This window comes from Somniosus microcephalus, chromosome 33 (assembly GCF_052327205.1).
Source record: "Somniosus microcephalus isolate GS21.2 chromosome 33, FLI_Smic_1.0, whole genome shotgun sequence".
Classification (NCBI taxonomy): Eukaryota; Metazoa; Chordata; class Chondrichthyes; order Squaliformes; family Somniosidae; genus Somniosus; species Somniosus microcephalus.
The window spans coordinates 32,460,641-32,478,383 of record NC_141019.1 but is presented as its reverse complement, the minus strand read 5'-3'; the positions used below and the strand labels follow the sequence as shown (position 1 = coordinate 32,478,383).

Sequence of the window (17,743 nt, the reverse complement as noted above, 5' to 3'; positions counted from 1 at the left end):
AGCTGAACCTACTCCTGAATTTTGCTGGTTAACCGAGATTTCCGGTTATTTAGGTGCCGGTAAATCGAAAGTTTCCTGTAGTGAAGCTCCCCATTGTCACAGATGTTGAATATCTCCTACATGTCTTCAAATCAAGCGAAACTTGTAACTTTGGGGCTTTCCAATAATGTATTGAATGATGTGGGAGCAGTGGTATAGTACTGTGTATTAAATTTCTGACTTTATATTTGTTCACATTCTGTCCTATAGAAGATTTTAGTCACTCCTGTGACAGCATTACAGAACCATATATGTATATCTTTAGCTGTATTAGTTGAAAAGTATAATTTCAATGAGCTAGGAGTTCATTTAGTTTGAGAAGCATTACTAAACCAGACATTGTAACTAGGTAGTAAAGTGTATTGTACAATTTACATCCTAACAACAAAGAATGTTTGATCAAATGAGTGTGTTGGCGCAGTGCTAACCGTGGCTGTGTCGTCTTTAACTGCGTTCCCCATTCTGGTCTATGTAGATACTCAAACTGGCTGTTTTTTAAAAATTTTTAGTATGGATGAAGCTGAGGACATGCACAGTCTTCTTCTCACTGACAACAACTCTGTTCTTTTGGGGGGCCTTCAGAATCATGTCATAGAAGTAGACTTAAATGCAGTACAAGAAAGTGAAAAGGTAAAGCTCTGAGCACAAATATTACATTTTATTTCAGCCATATAAATGATTTGATTCATGTTTTAAAGCTGCTCATCCCACTAATGCCCTAGTGGTCTAAGCATACAAGAGGATGACACTGCCAATCCTAGGGTCCCAGTCGCTTTGGTGCTCCCTCAAGACCCCTACTTGGACACTTTGTTGGGACAGCCTTTGAGAATCAAGTGTTCGAAATGCTTGAGAGGATGCTTCATGACCAGCTGTGAGTGGCTGTGGTTTCCTTACTCCGTGCCGATCAGTATTCCATGGCTGGCTGTGGCACCTATTCTATTTCTAATCATTTAAAGGAAGTTTTCAACTGAAAGACATGGAGTTTTTTTGCAGGTTTTCGCACCTTTAGGTAATGCTGAGTGTTTTGCAGTCTCACTCTTTTTCTCTCTCATTCTTTATTCTTTCCCCCCCCCCAATTCTTCTGGGGTCTCTATTTCCTTTCATTTTCCACATCAGCCATCCCTTGTTTGAGTTTTGTGCATTGGGCCCACAGCCAATAGGACCTGGGTTGCGTTTGGTCAAACTCATTTCATTTATGGTCACTAGAGAAAGGAGACCTTCATCCCATCAGTCTGGGCTGCATTTAAACCCAGGCCCCAGAGGTTAAAGGACAATGTGATTAACCCACTGCTGCACCCAGTACCCAGCTCTTGTTTCCTTTACACAAATAATAGTTTCTTTTTGGCTCAGACCGATCCAGGGCTTTTTCAAGATCAGTGGAAAGAAATTTTATTTTTAATATGTTCTGAATAACAGTGCTTGTATTAATGTGCAGTGCTTGATTACTGTCTCTCTTTCCAGTACACAGTTGACGTTCCAGGAGTTACAATCATGCGACAGTCTAACCGCTTCTTCTTTTGTGGCCATACATCAGGAAAGGTAATTATACTGAATGTACTGAATTTAATGCAAGAATTTGTAGCAACAGGAAAAGCACATTAGACTGAACAAGCTGCTCCCTTTTCCATATATTAATCCCATCTTCTCGCCATATCCCTCAATCCCTTCCCACTCCAGAAATGCATTCAACCTGTCTATACTGCCTGCTTCAGTGGCCTTTGCTAGTAATTAATCCCGCAGCTCTAGTAGCCTCTGGGTGGAAACATTCGATGTGACTTCACTTCTTACTGCTACCTCCCTTGTTGATCCTAATTTCTAATTTACATAGCGAGCAGTGGATCTCAGGGAGTGACTTCAAGGCAGCAATCTTATCCAGCAGCTTTTAACCATCATTTGAATCCTGCAATAAAATTGCAACCTTGCGGATTGTAGTTTTTCTGACATACGTTGACAGCCGTGGCTCAGTGGGCAGCACTCTCGCCTCTGAGTCAGAAGGTCGTGGTTTCAGGTCCCGCTCCACAGACTTGAGCACAAAAATCGAGGCTGACACTCCAGGGCAGTGCTGAGGGAGTGCTGCACTGTCGGAGGGGCAGTACTGAGGGAGCGCCGCACTGTCGGAGGGGCAGTACTGAGGGAGCGCCGCACTGTCGGAGGGGCAGTACTGAGGGAGCGCCGCACTGTCGGAGGGGCAGTACTGAGGGAGCACCGCACTATCGGCGGTATCGTCTTTCGGATGAGACGTTGAACCGAGGCCCCGTCTACTCTAAGGTGGACGTAAAAGATCCCATGGCACTATTTCAAAGAAGAGCAGGGGAGTTCTCCCCGGTGTCCTGGGGCCAATATCTATCCCTCAATCAACATCACAAAAACAGATGATCTGGTCATTATCACATTGCTGTTTGTGGGAGCTTGCTGTGCACAAATTGGCTGCTGCGTTTCCCACATTACAACAGTGACTACACTTCGAAAGCACTTCATTGGCTGTAAAGCGCTTTGGGACGTCCTGAGGTCGTGAAAGGCATTTTCTTTGAAGTGCCGTTGTGGAGTTTATGGGGATGGATTTTTTTTTAAACAGTTGATTACTGGGAAATAAATTTGTATATTAGGAAAGGCCTTCTAATCAATTCTATGGTAATATTTTTGTCATCCAGAATATTGAGTGTTTTATTTATTAAGTGTGCATTTCCTGTGGACATCTTGCCTGATTTCTCTCACTTTGTGAAGAAAGAATCAACATTTTCAAAATGTTTCTTTGTTGGGAGGCCTGGGAAAACCCTAAAAGGTTACTCTCCTTGCCCCTGGAAGCTGCACTTGAATTTGGATCTGATGATCAGCAGCGTGGGGATTACCTATGACTCTTGAGTTACTAGTAAGAGCGGCTGAACTGTACCAGGCGTGAGCTCTCCTCAAATAACTTCCAAATAAATTTCACTGGAAAGTTAAAAAGATTACTGTTTTGTTACTATAAAAATTCATATTTTGGTTACCCAGAATAACATTTAGTAAAAAAAAAAATACACAAGTTGTGCAGCTGCCCGACTTTTACCTGCCCTGAGTGAGGCTGGAAAGTGCCACACGTTAACCAACCGAGGACACGATACTGTCCAGCTTTGAGCTGCAAAGCAAAGCAACTTGCCACCGAGTGAGAAAGAAAGACTTGCATTTCTCCAGCTCCTTTCACAACCTCCGGATGTCCCAAAGTGCTTCACAGCCAATGAAGTACTGTTGAAACGCGGTAGCCAATTTGCACAAAGCAAGGTCCCACAAACATCAATGTGCTAATGACCAAATAACCTGTTTTTTTAGTGATGTTGGTTGAGGGATAAGTATCGGCCAGGACACATTTCAGGAGAAATTGGTGTGCCTTTGTCTTTTCTTACTTTCTCTTTCTCCCCGCCTACTAGCTGAAGGTGGTAGGTTGTATTGGGTTATGGTTCCTCGGGAGTCATCAGCCTCCTGGTGCCTCAAACATTCTTATGAGCTTGGAAACTCACAGGAGCCAGACAAATCTTGTCCTCTCCCAACATCTACGCTTGCATAGTTACTAGCAGCAATGGTAAACCCCTGACAGATTTTACTCTCTCCCATTGCTACCCCAACTAATTCAGCACAGACCAGGATTTAAATATGGACCATTGCCAAGTCTGTGTGGTTGGGAACTAGATGGTGTAGTCAGTCAGCCACTGACCTTTTACCTTTGGGATCTGGGTTTAAATCCAGCCCAGTCTAATGAAGGGGTTGTCTTCCTGCTGGCTGCAAGGGTCCTATGTAACCTGAGTTTGGGTGGTCTCCATCCAGTTCCTGGTAGCGATGAGACTACAGGGTGTATCACAATAATTGGCAATCTCGAGCGGAGGCCACAGGATAGCTAGTGTGGGAAATGAAAACAAATGTCACACTGCTGCAGTGGTGAGCACTCTTCTAAGTTATGGGCAGAATAGAGGAAATTTTACTCTGCATCTGGCTGCACTATCCCTGAGCTGGGAGTGCTTGATGCTTGAAATGGAAAAAGTTTCATTCCCCAGCACTGACATCTCTCACTTTGAGCACCAAAATTTAATTAAAAAAGAAATCTGAGAGCCTTTTTACTGGCCAGAACACATGCCTATTAGAGCACTGTTTACAGGGTGTGTTTATACAAGTCTCCATCTCCAGTGCTTGGTTTTCTTTAAAGTACATTAGACTCTTTGGGGGAGAAATTCAGTAGGTTGCGCCACCCGTTGGCGCCTTAAGAGGGCGCTAAGTGGGTCGCAAGCCAACTGGGGCGCGGCACTGTCCACGCCTCCCACTAAATTCCGCGGGACGTTAGTGGTGGCGCTAACCGTTAGCGCTGCATCGCTACCGATGACGCCATCGGTGTGCGCAGCGCCCCGCTGACACCCCGGCCGCGATATTTGGCCGCGCCCCCTGATTTACCGCCGGACGCTATGTCCGACCGGTTCAGGGGGGCCTACCTGCGGCCGGGGAGGCGCAAATTAAAGGAGTGGTGCGGGGCGGCCATTTTTGTTGTTGGCCGCCTGCCTGCGCTCCCGTCCCCGGCCTCCTGAACCCCCCCCCCCCCGCCCCCCTTGCGGAGTGCCAGCTGCGCTCCAAGAGCCCGGCACTTCTCTTCGGTGCCGGGCTCTTTTGCCTGCTCTCCCGATCCTCGGGGGCCCAGCTGGGCCCCAGATCGTGCTGCACAAGGCCCCTCCCCTTTAAGAAGGGGAGGAAGGCCTGCAATACCGCAGTGTGACGTGCCGCAGTGTGTGGCGCTGCGGCACGTTGCGCCACGATATTCAGTCGCAGCGCCCCAAGAGGGATGCGGGGCGCCTCCAGTAGCGCCGCGCTTCCCTTTGGGGCGCTGCCACTTAATTTCCGGTGGGTGGCCGCGACTGTTTCCGGGGCGCTACTTCTGGTGCCCCAAACGGGGCTATACTCAATTTCTCCCCCTTTGTGCCCTGCTGCAGCTCTCTGCCTCCCACCGACCTCCTTAAGTGTAGTGAAGGGGCATCACAGCTGATCCTGTCCTCACCTGGCATCTAAACACATGCATTTTCAGCCGGGGTCATTGTATAGTGATCCGGAGTGCGAGCCCTGCCTGATTCTCTTCCCCCCACCACCATCGTGCTGGTCTGAAACACCTTTTAGGGAGCAATTTTAACTTTGTATCATTTGAGTTGAGCCCCATCTAATTTTTTGATTTTATTTTTGAAATACTCAGTGAGGTAGCAGCTCCAAAACCACCAGTATGTTCAGGGCAAGTGGTTACAGCCACCCAACGGAGAAGTGAGGTTTTTTTAGAATTTTACAGCAGAAGTGGAACTGAAATAGTCTTAAGAAAATACAAGGAACAAATTGGTGTCGTCGACTGTTGGAATTGGTAGCTAATCCCCCACAAAGACCATAATGGCCGACCAGGTTTAACTCGTTTTCTTCCCGAATTTCCCCCTCTCCCCTTCTCGAGGTGGTTTGAAGGGTGCTGGCTTCCCACCTGAGGCCATACTTGTGTGAGCTGAGACAGTGAGTGTTGGCAGACTGATGGGGAGGGGGCATTGCAGCTGAGCCCAATCCTGTCCCTAATGTCCATCCGTCCAGCAGAGGTTACTGGCTAGTGATTAGGAGTGGGAATCCTAGCTGCCCCCCCCCCCCCCCGCAATCCACAAGTGCTGAGACCAATTTGCAGCATCTCTACTGCTGCATTGAACCTGGGACTTTCCTGGACTGCTGGGGTGCGTTCACCAACTGAACCATTGAAGGAGAGCGTGCAACTTGCTGTTATTGAATTGTCATTCTCTTGTGTGTTTTTAGGTATCCCTCCGAGATTTGAGAAGCTTTAAATTGGAGCACGAATTTGATGCTTACTCTGGAAGCCTCTCTGATTTTGATGTACACGGAAACCTGCTGGTGACATGTGGCTTCTCAAATCGGATGAATGGTCTGTCATGCGACAGATTCTTGATGGTTTATGACCTCCGTATGATGCGGGCTATCACCCTTGCAGGTTCATGTGGATCCTCTCTTCCTGAGATTTATTCCTACATACACATCAAGGCTAGCCATCATCTCTCAATCAGGTACCTTACAGAAGGCCAGAGTTATAATATAACATTTATATCTATAGAACTTTATTAGCAGATGTGGTGTTGCTCACAGTAAGTTGGATGATATAACAACAGAAAATGCTGAAAACACTCAGCAGGTCAGGCAGCATCCATGGAGAGAGAAAAACAGAGTTAACGTTTCAGGTCTGTGACCCTTTGTAAGTTGGATGATATGTTGTCCTAAAATGACAGGAGCATTAAACCATCTAACACACAGGTTGTTATTCTGCTGCGAAGGTGAAAATATGTAACTTGCCTCCGAGGATCAGCTAGAGGTTAATTGTTGGGAAAATTTATTTTGGTTTGTAGCCCTTGTAAATCCCCAGTTTCTCCCCAAGCAGAAAAAACCAACAGGGAATGAACAGATTTCTTTATTATATACTTAAAAAAAAAGTATGACACAAATTTACGTGTGTGATAGACTCGTCTCAAACTTTTTATTGATATTTCTGTTATTTCAGACTATTCACAAGTGCTATGAATAATTAAACATCAAACATAAATGACTGGAGCCTCACTCTAAACAGTTTTTAATGTTTGCTGCATCTTTTATTTTCATTCAGACCAGTGCTGTTTTTTCTGTTGAAAATGCTTTTTTTTTTTGTAAAGTCTGCTCGGTTGCTACTCTTAGAATTCTGTCTGGGAAAGGACGAGGTGAAATGTTAGAATTTGAAGTTGTTTGTATTGTAAACTGGAAAACATTTGGGAATATGTTTAAGGCTCTAGCACACTTGAGAGGTCCAGATGATGTTTATAAAGAGCTGGAGCCCTGCTATCCTGGTTTGACATTACGTGAATGCCTTGCAACATGTTCCCAGCCATCTGTCAGATTTTTAAGGGTGCCTCTTGGTAACCCTAAAGCTGGCTGCACCCTCAAACAAATCCCTTCTGGCTATTGCCACTGCAGTGGTAACTATTTGTGAGCTATGTAGTAGATGGAATGTGCAGGCATGCAGCGTGCCATTATATTCGGTAAAAGATCTTGTTCGAGCCACAGTTTGTTGCAGTGATCTTTGTTTTCCGTTTGTTCTTTTGCAGGACAGTGCCAGTTTTGTGAACCAACAGGACTTGCGAGCCCAGCGGATATTTTCCACGTCAACACTGTAGGGCAGTTAGTCATGACATTTGATGTGTCCTCTAGCAAGCAAGCATTGGTGTTCGGAGACTCTGGAGGGTGTGTGCATCTGTGGGCAGACTCGCCAGATGCTACGTTTAATGCCTACTCCCGTGAGACTGAGTTTCCGATGCCATGCATGGTAGATACCCTGCCACACCTGGACTGGAATGATGATCTCTTGCCTTTATCGCTCATTCCCGTGCCTCTTATCACTGAGTCTTTATTGTCTGACTGGCCAACAGCAAACTGCATTGTTACACCCAGGTAACTGAAAGTTTACAGTTGGACACTTGTAAATGGGTGCTGAGGCACACAAATACAAGTTAACTTAAACTGTTTGAATTTTCTTACAATCCAAAACATCTATGTTAATTTTTTTCCAGCACATTGAGCTTTTGACTGCTCACATTCCCCCTTGCTCGACAGTGCTTCATGTTAATACCTTCCAACCAACGTATTGTTCCTTTTATTGGTAATATTCTCAGTTATTTCTCCCAGTGGATAAAAACCACAGTCGGAAATACAATTTCACACGAGTCACTTCATTCCCCTCTCTCCCTTACATTCACTTCTATTTCTTGTTTTTCTCCATTTACAGGTTATGCCAATTGCAGTGTCCAGTGTTTAGCCAGTAACATCAGAAACCATCACATGTAATGTAGCTAATCCACAAAAAATTGACCTCCTTGCAAGCGATGTTTCCTCTAATTTTTTCTGGGTGCGCAGCCCATTTAAATTTCTGCGCACGTGTGGTTTATCTGTTGAGAAGCCGGCAAGCGGCCTGCATGGGAGCTCCAGACAGGTGCGCGGCCGCACAGCATTACGGGAACATTGCTTGCAAGACTTTGCTCACCAAAGTAAAGTGGGTACGGTAGCATAGTGGTTACGTTGCTGCACTAGTAATCCAAAAGTCGGGGCTGATTATCAACGACAACTTGTATTTATATAGCGCCTTTAACGTAGTAAAACATCCCAAGGCGCTGCACAGGAGTATTCTAAGACAAAAAATTTGACACCGAGCCACATAAGGAGAAATTAGGGCAGGTGACCAAAAGCTTGGTCAAAGAGGTAGGTTTAAGGAGAGAGAGGTAGCGAGGCGGAGAGGTCATCCAGAGACACGAGTTCAAATCCCACCATGGCAGCTGTAATGATGACCATGAAACTACCAGATTGTTGTAAAAACCCATCTGGTGCACTAATGTTCTTTAGGGAAGGAAATCTGCCGTCCTTACCCGGTCTGGCCTATATGTGACTCCAGACCCACAGCAATGTGGTTAACTCTTAACTGCCCTCTGAAATGGTGGCTCACCACCACCTCCTCGAGGGCAATTAGGGATGGGCAATAAATGCCGGCCTTGCCAATGACGCCCACATTCCGTGAATGAATTAAAAAAAAACATGCACTAAATTCTGTGTCCTCCCTCTTAAGTGTGGGTGACGCCTGTTTACCTGAGGCCAGGAACCAAGACCACATGGAAGAGCATACATCGATTCCTCATTCTAAATGTATTTACCACTCTTTTAGATTATTTTCCACCCAACACCATCTTTGAGCAAGAGGCTGGCACATAGCTTACTCCTAGTCCACACTGTTGTGTAACCCATCGCCAGGAGATGTGTGAGAGCACCTTTTTGTGAATCCTCCACTTGTGATCAAGAAAAAATGCTGTTATCAGTACCCTCTCCACTCCTTGACCTGCTAGATCAGGAACTCAGTTGCAGATTTGTGGGCGAATCTACAGCCTGTCACAATGGGACACCTTGTTGGTACCCAGGTGTGCCGCACCACTGGTCTGTATGTTCCATCTCTTAAATTTGAGACTAACCACTGGATTTGTGTTAATAAGATAAGAAATAGGAGCAGGAGTCGGCCATTCGGCCCCTCAAGCCTGCTCTGCCATTAATAAGATCATGGCTGATCTTCGACCTCATCTCCACTTTCCTGCACTATCACCATATCCCTGGATTCCCTTAATATTCAATAACCTATCGATCTCAGTCTTAAATATACTCAACAATGAGACTCCCCAGCCAGGGGAAACATCCTCCCTGCATCTACCCTGTCAAGCCCTGTAAGAATTTTGTATGTTTCAATGAGATCACCTCTCATTCTTCTAAACTTGCAATGACGTGTGAGAGGATGAAATACTTTAGCATTGATTTGGTTCAGATGATGTCATTTGAATGTGGTTTGTGCTAACGGTGCAATAGGGACATAGAAAAATCTGGATTCCCCATTTGAAAGACTCACATTTTACTGTGTGGCCAGCGCAGTATCAGATCTTAGTACTTTTTCCCTTATTTTCCTGACCGCTTGTTCATGTATCACGTTTGGGTGATCATAAAGGTGGGGGAAGTCTAAACCTTTTGCATATTCTTCATGGCACCATATCACTGCTGTGCATTAGAATTGGTGTACAATTTATGACTATACAATAATTTCTGGAACGGGGAACAAAGCATACCAAAATATATTCATATTTCTGGTATTACAGAATGCCCCAATGTCCTCGATCTTCTTGGAGATGCACAGTTCACTTTGAAGATCTTGTAATTCCCCAGTTATTAAAAACGGCCAGGTAGTCTGTTTTATGTTAAATACCCCGGCGGTTACTTTATTTCAGACGAGCTCCGCCTGTCGATCTTGAGAGATTGCGTACTATGAAGAAAGTTGGGTTTATTGGATATGCTCCGAATCCCAAAACAAAGCTGAGAAACCAGGTAAAATAAGAGAGAATGCATAATTTTAAAGCAGTAATTAAGTGGTGGTGTACTTATTTGAGGCAATTGCGGCCTTGATGAATAAATGTTTTGGTACTGGCTGGAGCACATCATGCTGGGAGTAATTGTTGTTTAGTACCTTATTTGGAAAGGTGCTGGCTGAATGAACTCGTTTCATTAAAAAAAAACGTTCTTTTTAAAGAAGAATGTTACCAAGCTCCCCTAATGATTCACTCGGTAAAGGCAGCATTTATCAGCCATACAGACCAAAAGATCCTTGATTCATTTCCTAGTCTGTGCTGAGTTAGCTGGGATGGCAGTGGAGACCCTGCAGTTGCCCTTGGGCAAGGGAGGGGAAGATCATCTAAAGTTCCCATGCCAATTCGCTGTCCAGCAACCACTGTTGGAGTGTGTGTGTGGAGAGTTCAGGTGAGGATAATATTGGGCTCAGTTGTGATGTCCCTCATGGTTAAAGAGCCTGTTGTAACTCACTGTGTTTGGGTTTACAGATGAAGAATGGTTACCGGAGGGGAATTGGCATGTATAGTACTGATTCCTGCCTGGAGTGGAGCCACATCATGGCGTTCTCTGTTAATATACAGGCACACAGAGATGGGCAATTTCGAGTTCTTTACCGTTAACTTGTTTTTTTTTTACACTTGAGATAATTCTATAAAATGTCACTTCAGGATACTTTCCGAAGTTGACATCTTCATGTAGAAAACAAGTTTTAAATGAACTAAAGTTTCCCTAATAAATGATATTCTCCCCTCCTTTTCTGGGTCCTTCCCATTTTATTCAGCAGCTGCATGGTGGGCAGACCACCTGCTCCCAGACTTCTAGTAAAGCTATTATATAGTTAGGAGTTGTGACGGTGTGAACCAGGGTAACGATCTATGAATTTCCCTGCAAGGAAGCCCCTAACTTCTGCTTCCTTTTCCCACGTGGTCAGGCTGAGATGGGAACTCGCTCTGTAATTGTGGGCATGAGCCTGGGTGCCATGGTACATCTGTGCCGTAACATGCCATGCTATAACCTCTTGTAACCTTTTAGCAGAAGCTGCATGTGGGGAAAGTCCAATTTTATTTGTTTTGAATTCCTAAGCATTTGCTACAGTGGTGTATTTAGATTAAATGGACCAGTTTGCCACATTGAGTGTGCAGCTTTAGTTGTGGCACCTCAACATTGGTGCAAGCTAAACCAATATTTGCAGTTTAAAAAGTGCGGCTTTTAAATTTGCCAACAAAATCCAGTGCTCTGCTTGAATAGAAAATCAAAGGTTGCATGCATATCATTTTAGCTTTTTTTTTTTGTCCATTTTCTCTTCTCTTCTGAAGGCACTGACTCGTGGTTCTACAGGAACCAGAAGCCCTCCGGCACTGCTCCCAAGTAGCCATTCTTCATTTGTGCACCTAGACAGCGAGTGTCAGCAAGCTATTCCACCACAGGAGCATAACCGCCAAACCTCATTCTGCACACGGACACTTTTGGGCAGAGGTCACTGGATAGTGAACCCTTCCCTTCCTTGGCTGATTTATAATTGCAGTGCTTCTCCCACTGCTGTCCCAGCTGAGGTCAGCTAACTCGGCACTGCCCAGGAATTGATCCTGGGATCTTCTGATCTATATGCTTTAGTAATACACTGGGTTCACTGTTACCCTCTAGGCCATTGGCAGAGCCCACTGTTTTTTAGTATGTCTAATTATTGAAGTAAGTTATCTGTTTATAGGTTCCATATAAATTGAAGGAGATGGATGCAGAATTTGACAGCTACAATCAAATCCCAGAGTCTCCTATTGGAAGGGAGGAAGAGCCTCATCTGTACATGGTGCCAAAGAAATATCGAAAGGTCTGATTCAAAGAAAATCCATACTGTAGATTATACAGTTTACCACTCAATGTCTAGATGCCTCTATTACTATATTGAGGTTTAGGGCTGTGTTAATACAGACATCACATTAAAGAGAACTAAGAAGATGTGATAACCTATTTCTAAAAGTTAACTTACTTTAATAGAGGAGTAAGTTACTGGGATCAGTTCCTATTCTAAAATATGGTGGTGTGCTAAGGAATGAAACTAAAGGTATGGACATAGAATAGTACAGCACAGAAGGAGGCCATTTGGCCCATCAAGTCTGTGCCAGCTCTTCGAAGAGTAATCCAGTTGGTTCCATTCCCCCACTCTCCCTGTATCCCTGCAATTTTTTCTCCTTCAAGTATTTATCCAGTTCTGTTTTGAAGGCTATGATTGAATCTGTATCCACCACCCTATCGGGCAGTGCATTCCAGATCATAACCACTCGTTTTTCTTCATGTTGCTTCTGGTTCTTTTGCCAATCACCTTAAATCTGTGCCCTCTGGTTATCGACCCTTCAGCCATTGGAAACAGTTTCTCTTTATTTACTCTGTCTAAATCCTTCATGATTTTAAACACCTCTATCAAATCTCCAGTCTGTATCTTAACAATCTTAGTCTGATGTAATCTGACCTGGGCTTCTTCCAGCTGCTATGCAGTCTGGTGCTTGGCAAATCTCTGGCCACTTTTTTCCCCTGAAAGTTCACTGCCCAGATCTTTTCCCCTGGTCTCAATCATGGTGTTTGTAGATTCTGTGCCCTGGAGCAAGAAGATTGTACAGTAGTAAGATACTCTTGAGCAGAAGCTCACAGGAGAGGGCATGGAAGATTGGGGGATCTTGTCTGGATTTTTGAGTTTTGTCAGGGAGCAGGTGTGTCTGGAAGTGTTGGGCGTATCCCTGAGTTAGCTAGCACTTTGCTTCTCCCATCAACCTTGAGATTTGTGTCTGGCCTTTCACCTGCCAGGCCAGGAGCCCCTCACCCCTCATGGTACAGTGGCGCCCAGATTGATCTACATTAAGGAGGCTACTGTCAGCGCCCCCCCCCCCCCCCCCAATTAATGATGGGTCTATACCTTTACGACCAAGAGGGAGCAATTGCTTGTGTGTTTTTTGTTTTAGGTATCAGTTTGATTATGAAGAATTTTTTGGAATAGTTGACCTATGCCTAAATGATTCAGTTTGATTATATATGTGTTTTATTTAGGTTACTATAAAGTACTCAAAACTTGGTTTGGAAGACTTTGATTTCAAACACTACAACAAGACGCTGTTTGCCGGTCTGGAGCCGCACATTCCCAACGCCTACTGCAACTGCATGATTCAGGTCAGGGGCACCCTTCCAATCTCTTACTGCCTTCTAATTGTCAGCACTTCAATAGAAACAATAGAAACAACACCCTTCTGGATGTGTGTTCACCAAAAGCCATGCAATCAGTAAATCTAATGCAAACAACACAATGGAGGTCATGATTTTATTGGCTAAGAAACTGAGCTTCACACCACCATTCTGTGGTACCGTGTGTTGTGTCTTTTGTGCAATTCAGTAAATATTTTAAGAATCACATGTAATTTGTGACCATGCGAGTGCTAATTCATCCTGCTTAATGTGCAGAGTGGAGGATATTAGAATTCAAACTATAGTTACTTCTAGCTCTCGTGTTTTTGAAGTTTATTTACGTTACATGCCCAGAAGTTTTGTTCCTTTGCACAGAAAAGTCCTTCATTCTTTACTGGCGTTAATTGAATGTTAACGACGGGTGCAGTTGTACTTCCACCTTGCTGTTCACATAATAGCAAAATATGGGTTTGCCCCCACAGCAACTTTCTCATCTTGGCTGCACAGTTTGCAAGGACGAGGGAATGTCGCGAGTGGAAACCAAATAGTTCCTCACGGGGATGTAGGGAAATTGCCAAGTAAATCATTAACACTGAACAGCTCCAGAGAGTGGGATAAGCAAAGGAACTGTGATGTAGTGTGTCTTTATTTTATCGCATTAGATGCTGAATACAATTTTTTTTTAAACATTCCTTTAAATGCCTTTATTTTACTGTGAATTGAGCTGGCCTGATTTTACGGTACAAGTGTGCCAAGCCACAAAGTCAGATGTGGTTTTGCGCCCACAATTTCCTACTCCACTCCAAGTTCCCAGTTACCATTGGGCCACCTGGTAGAGGTGATCAGTGACTAGGTGGAAGGCCAGGTGTTTCCCCACAAACAGGAAGAAAGGGGGGAAATCAGCAGGTGAGTCACCCTGAGCCACACGAGCACACATCCTGGTAGATGGTTGCACAGTGGACAGGCAGAGGCCAGAGAGCAGGGTGGCTGATCAATCCTGGAAGTGGATGGAGACTATAATCTATTTACAATTTAACTTCTCTGTCTGCTGGCTGTGAGGGATCTAACTAAAATGATTTTGACCAGTCTCAGTCCAGTTCCTTATGGTCTCTGGTCCAGACCCACAACACCGAAATGCCCCAGATTTGGTATGGCATTAAATTGTCAATCTCATTCCTAGAGGCCACAGTAGGGGGTGATGGAGAAATGTCACACTAGTGCAATAGAGTGTGCTCTTCTAAGGATGGAGCTGAGGCACATTGTTTGGGCAGGATAGAGGGAGCTTTGCTCTGTATCTAACTTGGGAGTACTCGATGGAACAGGGAGTACCTGATATGGAAAGTATTCAATTTTCCTGAAATAACATCCATTGCATTAATGTGAAAATTTACAATTTAAGATGCATATATTTTATATAATCATTTTGATTATATCTGTCTTGAAAAGTTAGTCAGTTGATGTCTGCGTTTTCTTTCTTTCTCTGTCGCTCTCTTCTCCCGTTTATAGGTGCTGTATCTGCTGGAGCCCATCCGCTGCCACGTTCAAAATCATCTGTGTCAGAAAGAGTTTTGCTTGGGCTGTGAACTCGGATTTCTGTTTCACATGCTCGATCTCTCGAGAGGCGACCCATGCCAGGTAAATGGACGCTGAGCCAGTCCAGCCCCTGTAAAATGGACTTGGCTTGTGTACACTTGGGCTAGATCTTTGAGCATGACCCCTTTGGCGTGGATTGTTCTAACTGTGTAACTTGTTAGCCAGAGATGCCATCCACATTTTGCATATTTTAAACAAAAAGCATAAAACTACAATTGCTGGAAACCTGAAACAAAAAATACTGGAAACACTCTTGGGTAGTCCGCATCTGTGGAAAGAACAGACAAGTTCATATTTTACATTTTTTTGTGTATTGTCAGAAGAGGCAATCAAAAGAAAAATGAAGTCTTATCCAAAACATTTCCTCCTCCTCTTTTAAATCTCTCTCTTCCCCACCCCCCCTTGGAAATTAGCCACTCTTTAAAAGGATAAAAAGTAAAATAATAATTCATGATTAAAATATCTGTCGTAAGTTTAATGATTAAATCCAACCAAGAACGTATTGGTTAGCCACAGTTTAATATTGTACCGGGTAAGTATAGTTCTGAAATACATGATTTAATTATGGGAGAATGAATTTGGAGCAAGTTTTGTTCCTGACATCTAGTGACAGAAACAGCAAAGAAGCAGTAAAGATCACGAAGTGCAGACTTGGGCTGTGATATTCATGATTAATGGAGTGTTTTTTTCACACACTGGATGTTGATGAATTTAATGCATGTATTAACTGCATTAAAAGTGAAATACCAAACTGCAGTTCAATTCTGCAATTAAAAACATGAAATGCTGGAAATGCGAAGCAGGTTAGTCAACATCTGAAAGATAAAGGTAGCCTAATGTTCTGGGTCCCACCCAAAATGTTAACTTATCTTTCAGATGTTAAATGGCATGCTTTATATTTTCAGTATTTTGTTTTTTTCCACAGATTTCCAGCATTCACCATTTCTCTGTTATCTTTGCAATTAGATTTCATTTTCAGACCATGTTAGCCTCTTATTTTCTTTCCCTTTGGTCTCACCAAGCCGCAAATCTCCTGCAGCTCAGAGGATGGCTCAACTGCGCCCAAGCCACTACTGTCAAGCTTGTTCTGAACGGACACACGAGACCAATAGAAAGACGAGTTTCTCTGGTTTTCCTTCTGTCCCTGTGCTGAAATGCCAGACCCCTCAACTCAGCACAGCATCCCTGCTGAGATTGGGAACAGCAGAGTAGGTCATCAAGTTTGCATCCTGCCACTTTGCCAAAATATTGCAGTGTTATTATCATTTAAAGTTTTTACTGTAAGCTGTGCTCCAAAACAAAATGTAAAACATTCTAGGATAAGTGGAATCTTGTGTGTGTTACTGCCGTTTTTTCTTAATGGACAAAACATCCAGAACTTGTCAACAACTGTGACTTGAGTGTATGACTAAACTTCGGGTTAAGATTTCTTCCCACACTGTATGCTGCGTAATATTTGCGCCTATTATATTTCACATTAAAATTGCTGTAATTGTTCATTCTAATAACCACTTTGCAAACAGTGACAGGACCACTAAGTGCAACTAAACTTGCTGTAAGCAATCTCAACAGCACCACCTGCAGTTTTGTAGTGGAATTATTGTGCGCTGGTGTGCAGCAGTTTTTTTCCAAATCCATTAATTTTGTATGCTGTTTATTTTTGAGGAGGAAGGTAGAGAAGAACCTAGTGCGCTCTTCAAAAATGGATTAAACACTGGACATGGTTGTGGGTACCTCTAAATGTGGTTTTATGGCTTTAAGAGGGGATCTCGAAAGGACTGATTAGAAGATACAGGGTCAAATGCCCCAATTGTTTCAATACCTGGGGATCCTGGTGGCAACTTAGCCTGGACTCTATTTTAGGACTACACTGGGAAAGGACGAAGGCTGCTTTGGTCTTTTTCCCTTTTCTTTAATGACAGAAAAGTCTCAATGCAGATTAAGCTGGTGCAGAATGATTGATTATGTCCAAATGGTTCTTCCGCATGACTTTGAATCCCTAGATATGAAATGGTTCCATTAGAAAGACTTGCATTTCTACAGCGCCTTTCAGGACGTCCCAAAGCGCTTTACAGCCAATGAAGTACATTTGAAGTGTAGTCACTGTTGTAATGTAGGAAACGCGGCAGCCAATTTGCGCACAGCAAGCTCCCACAAACAGCAATGTGGTAATGACCAGATAATCTATTTTAGTGATGTTGATTGAGGGATAATTATTAGCCAGGACACCGGGGAGAACTCCCCTGCTCATCTTCGAAATGGTGCCACCTGAGAGAGCAGACAGGGCCTCGGTTTAACATCTCATCCGAAGGACAGCCCCTCTGACAGTGCAGCGCTCCCTCAGTACCGCCCCTCCGACAGTGCAGCACTCCCTCAGTACCGCCCCTCCGACAGTGCAGCGCTCCCTCAGTACCGTCCCTCCGACAGTGCAGCGCTCCCTCAGTACCGCCCCTCCGACAGTGCGGCGCTCCCTCAGTACTGCCCCTCCGACAGTGCAGCGCTCCCTCAGTACCGCCCCTCCGACTGTGCGGCGCTCCCTCAGTACCGTCCCTCCGACAGTGCGGCGCTTCCTCAGTACTGCCCCTCCGACAGTGCGGCGCTCCCTCAGTACCGTCCCTCCGACTGTGCGGCGCTCCCTCAGTACCGTCCCTCCGACAGTGCGGCGCTCCCTCAGTACCGTCCCTCCGACAGTGCGGCGCTCCCTCAGTACTGCCCCTCCGACAGTGCGGCGCTCCCTCAGTACCGCCACTCCGACAGTGCGGCGCTCCCTCAGTACCGCCCCTCCGACAGTGCGGCGCTCCCTCAGGACTGCCCCTCCGACAGTGCAGCGCTCCCTCAGTACTGCCACTCCGACAGTGCGGCGCTCCCTCAGTACTGCCCCTCCGACAGTGCGGCGCTCCCTCAGTACTGCCCCTCCGACAGTGCAGTGCTCCCTCAGTACTGCCACTCCGACAGTGCGGTGCTCCCTCAGTACCGCCCCTCCGACAGTGCGGCGCTCCCT

The 17,743-nt window shown here is 44.9% G+C and overlaps 2 protein-coding genes across 5 annotated transcripts in view; one reads left to right on the top strand and one right to left on the bottom strand.

Annotated features, from left to right (window-relative positions):
- Positions 1-17,743, bottom strand: part of LOC147097111 (uncharacterized) — a 272,785-nt gene that overhangs the window by 170,255 nt on the left and 84,787 nt on the right. The gene's annotated exons all lie outside the window — the stretch shown is intronic.
- LOC147097114 (PAN2-PAN3 deadenylation complex catalytic subunit PAN2-like) overlaps positions 1-17,743 on the top strand; it is an 80,538-nt gene that overhangs the window by 35,188 nt on the left and 27,607 nt on the right. Inside the window, 9 exon segments of the mRNA XM_085972982.1 lie at positions 549-669; positions 1,501-1,578; positions 5,827-6,005; positions 6,007-6,092; positions 7,158-7,500; positions 9,861-9,957; positions 11,687-11,806; positions 13,018-13,137; positions 14,656-14,784. Coding sequence (XP_085829108.1) covers positions 549-669; positions 1,501-1,578; positions 5,827-6,005; positions 6,007-6,092; positions 7,158-7,500; positions 9,861-9,957; positions 11,687-11,806; positions 13,018-13,137; positions 14,656-14,784 — 1,273 coding nt within the window.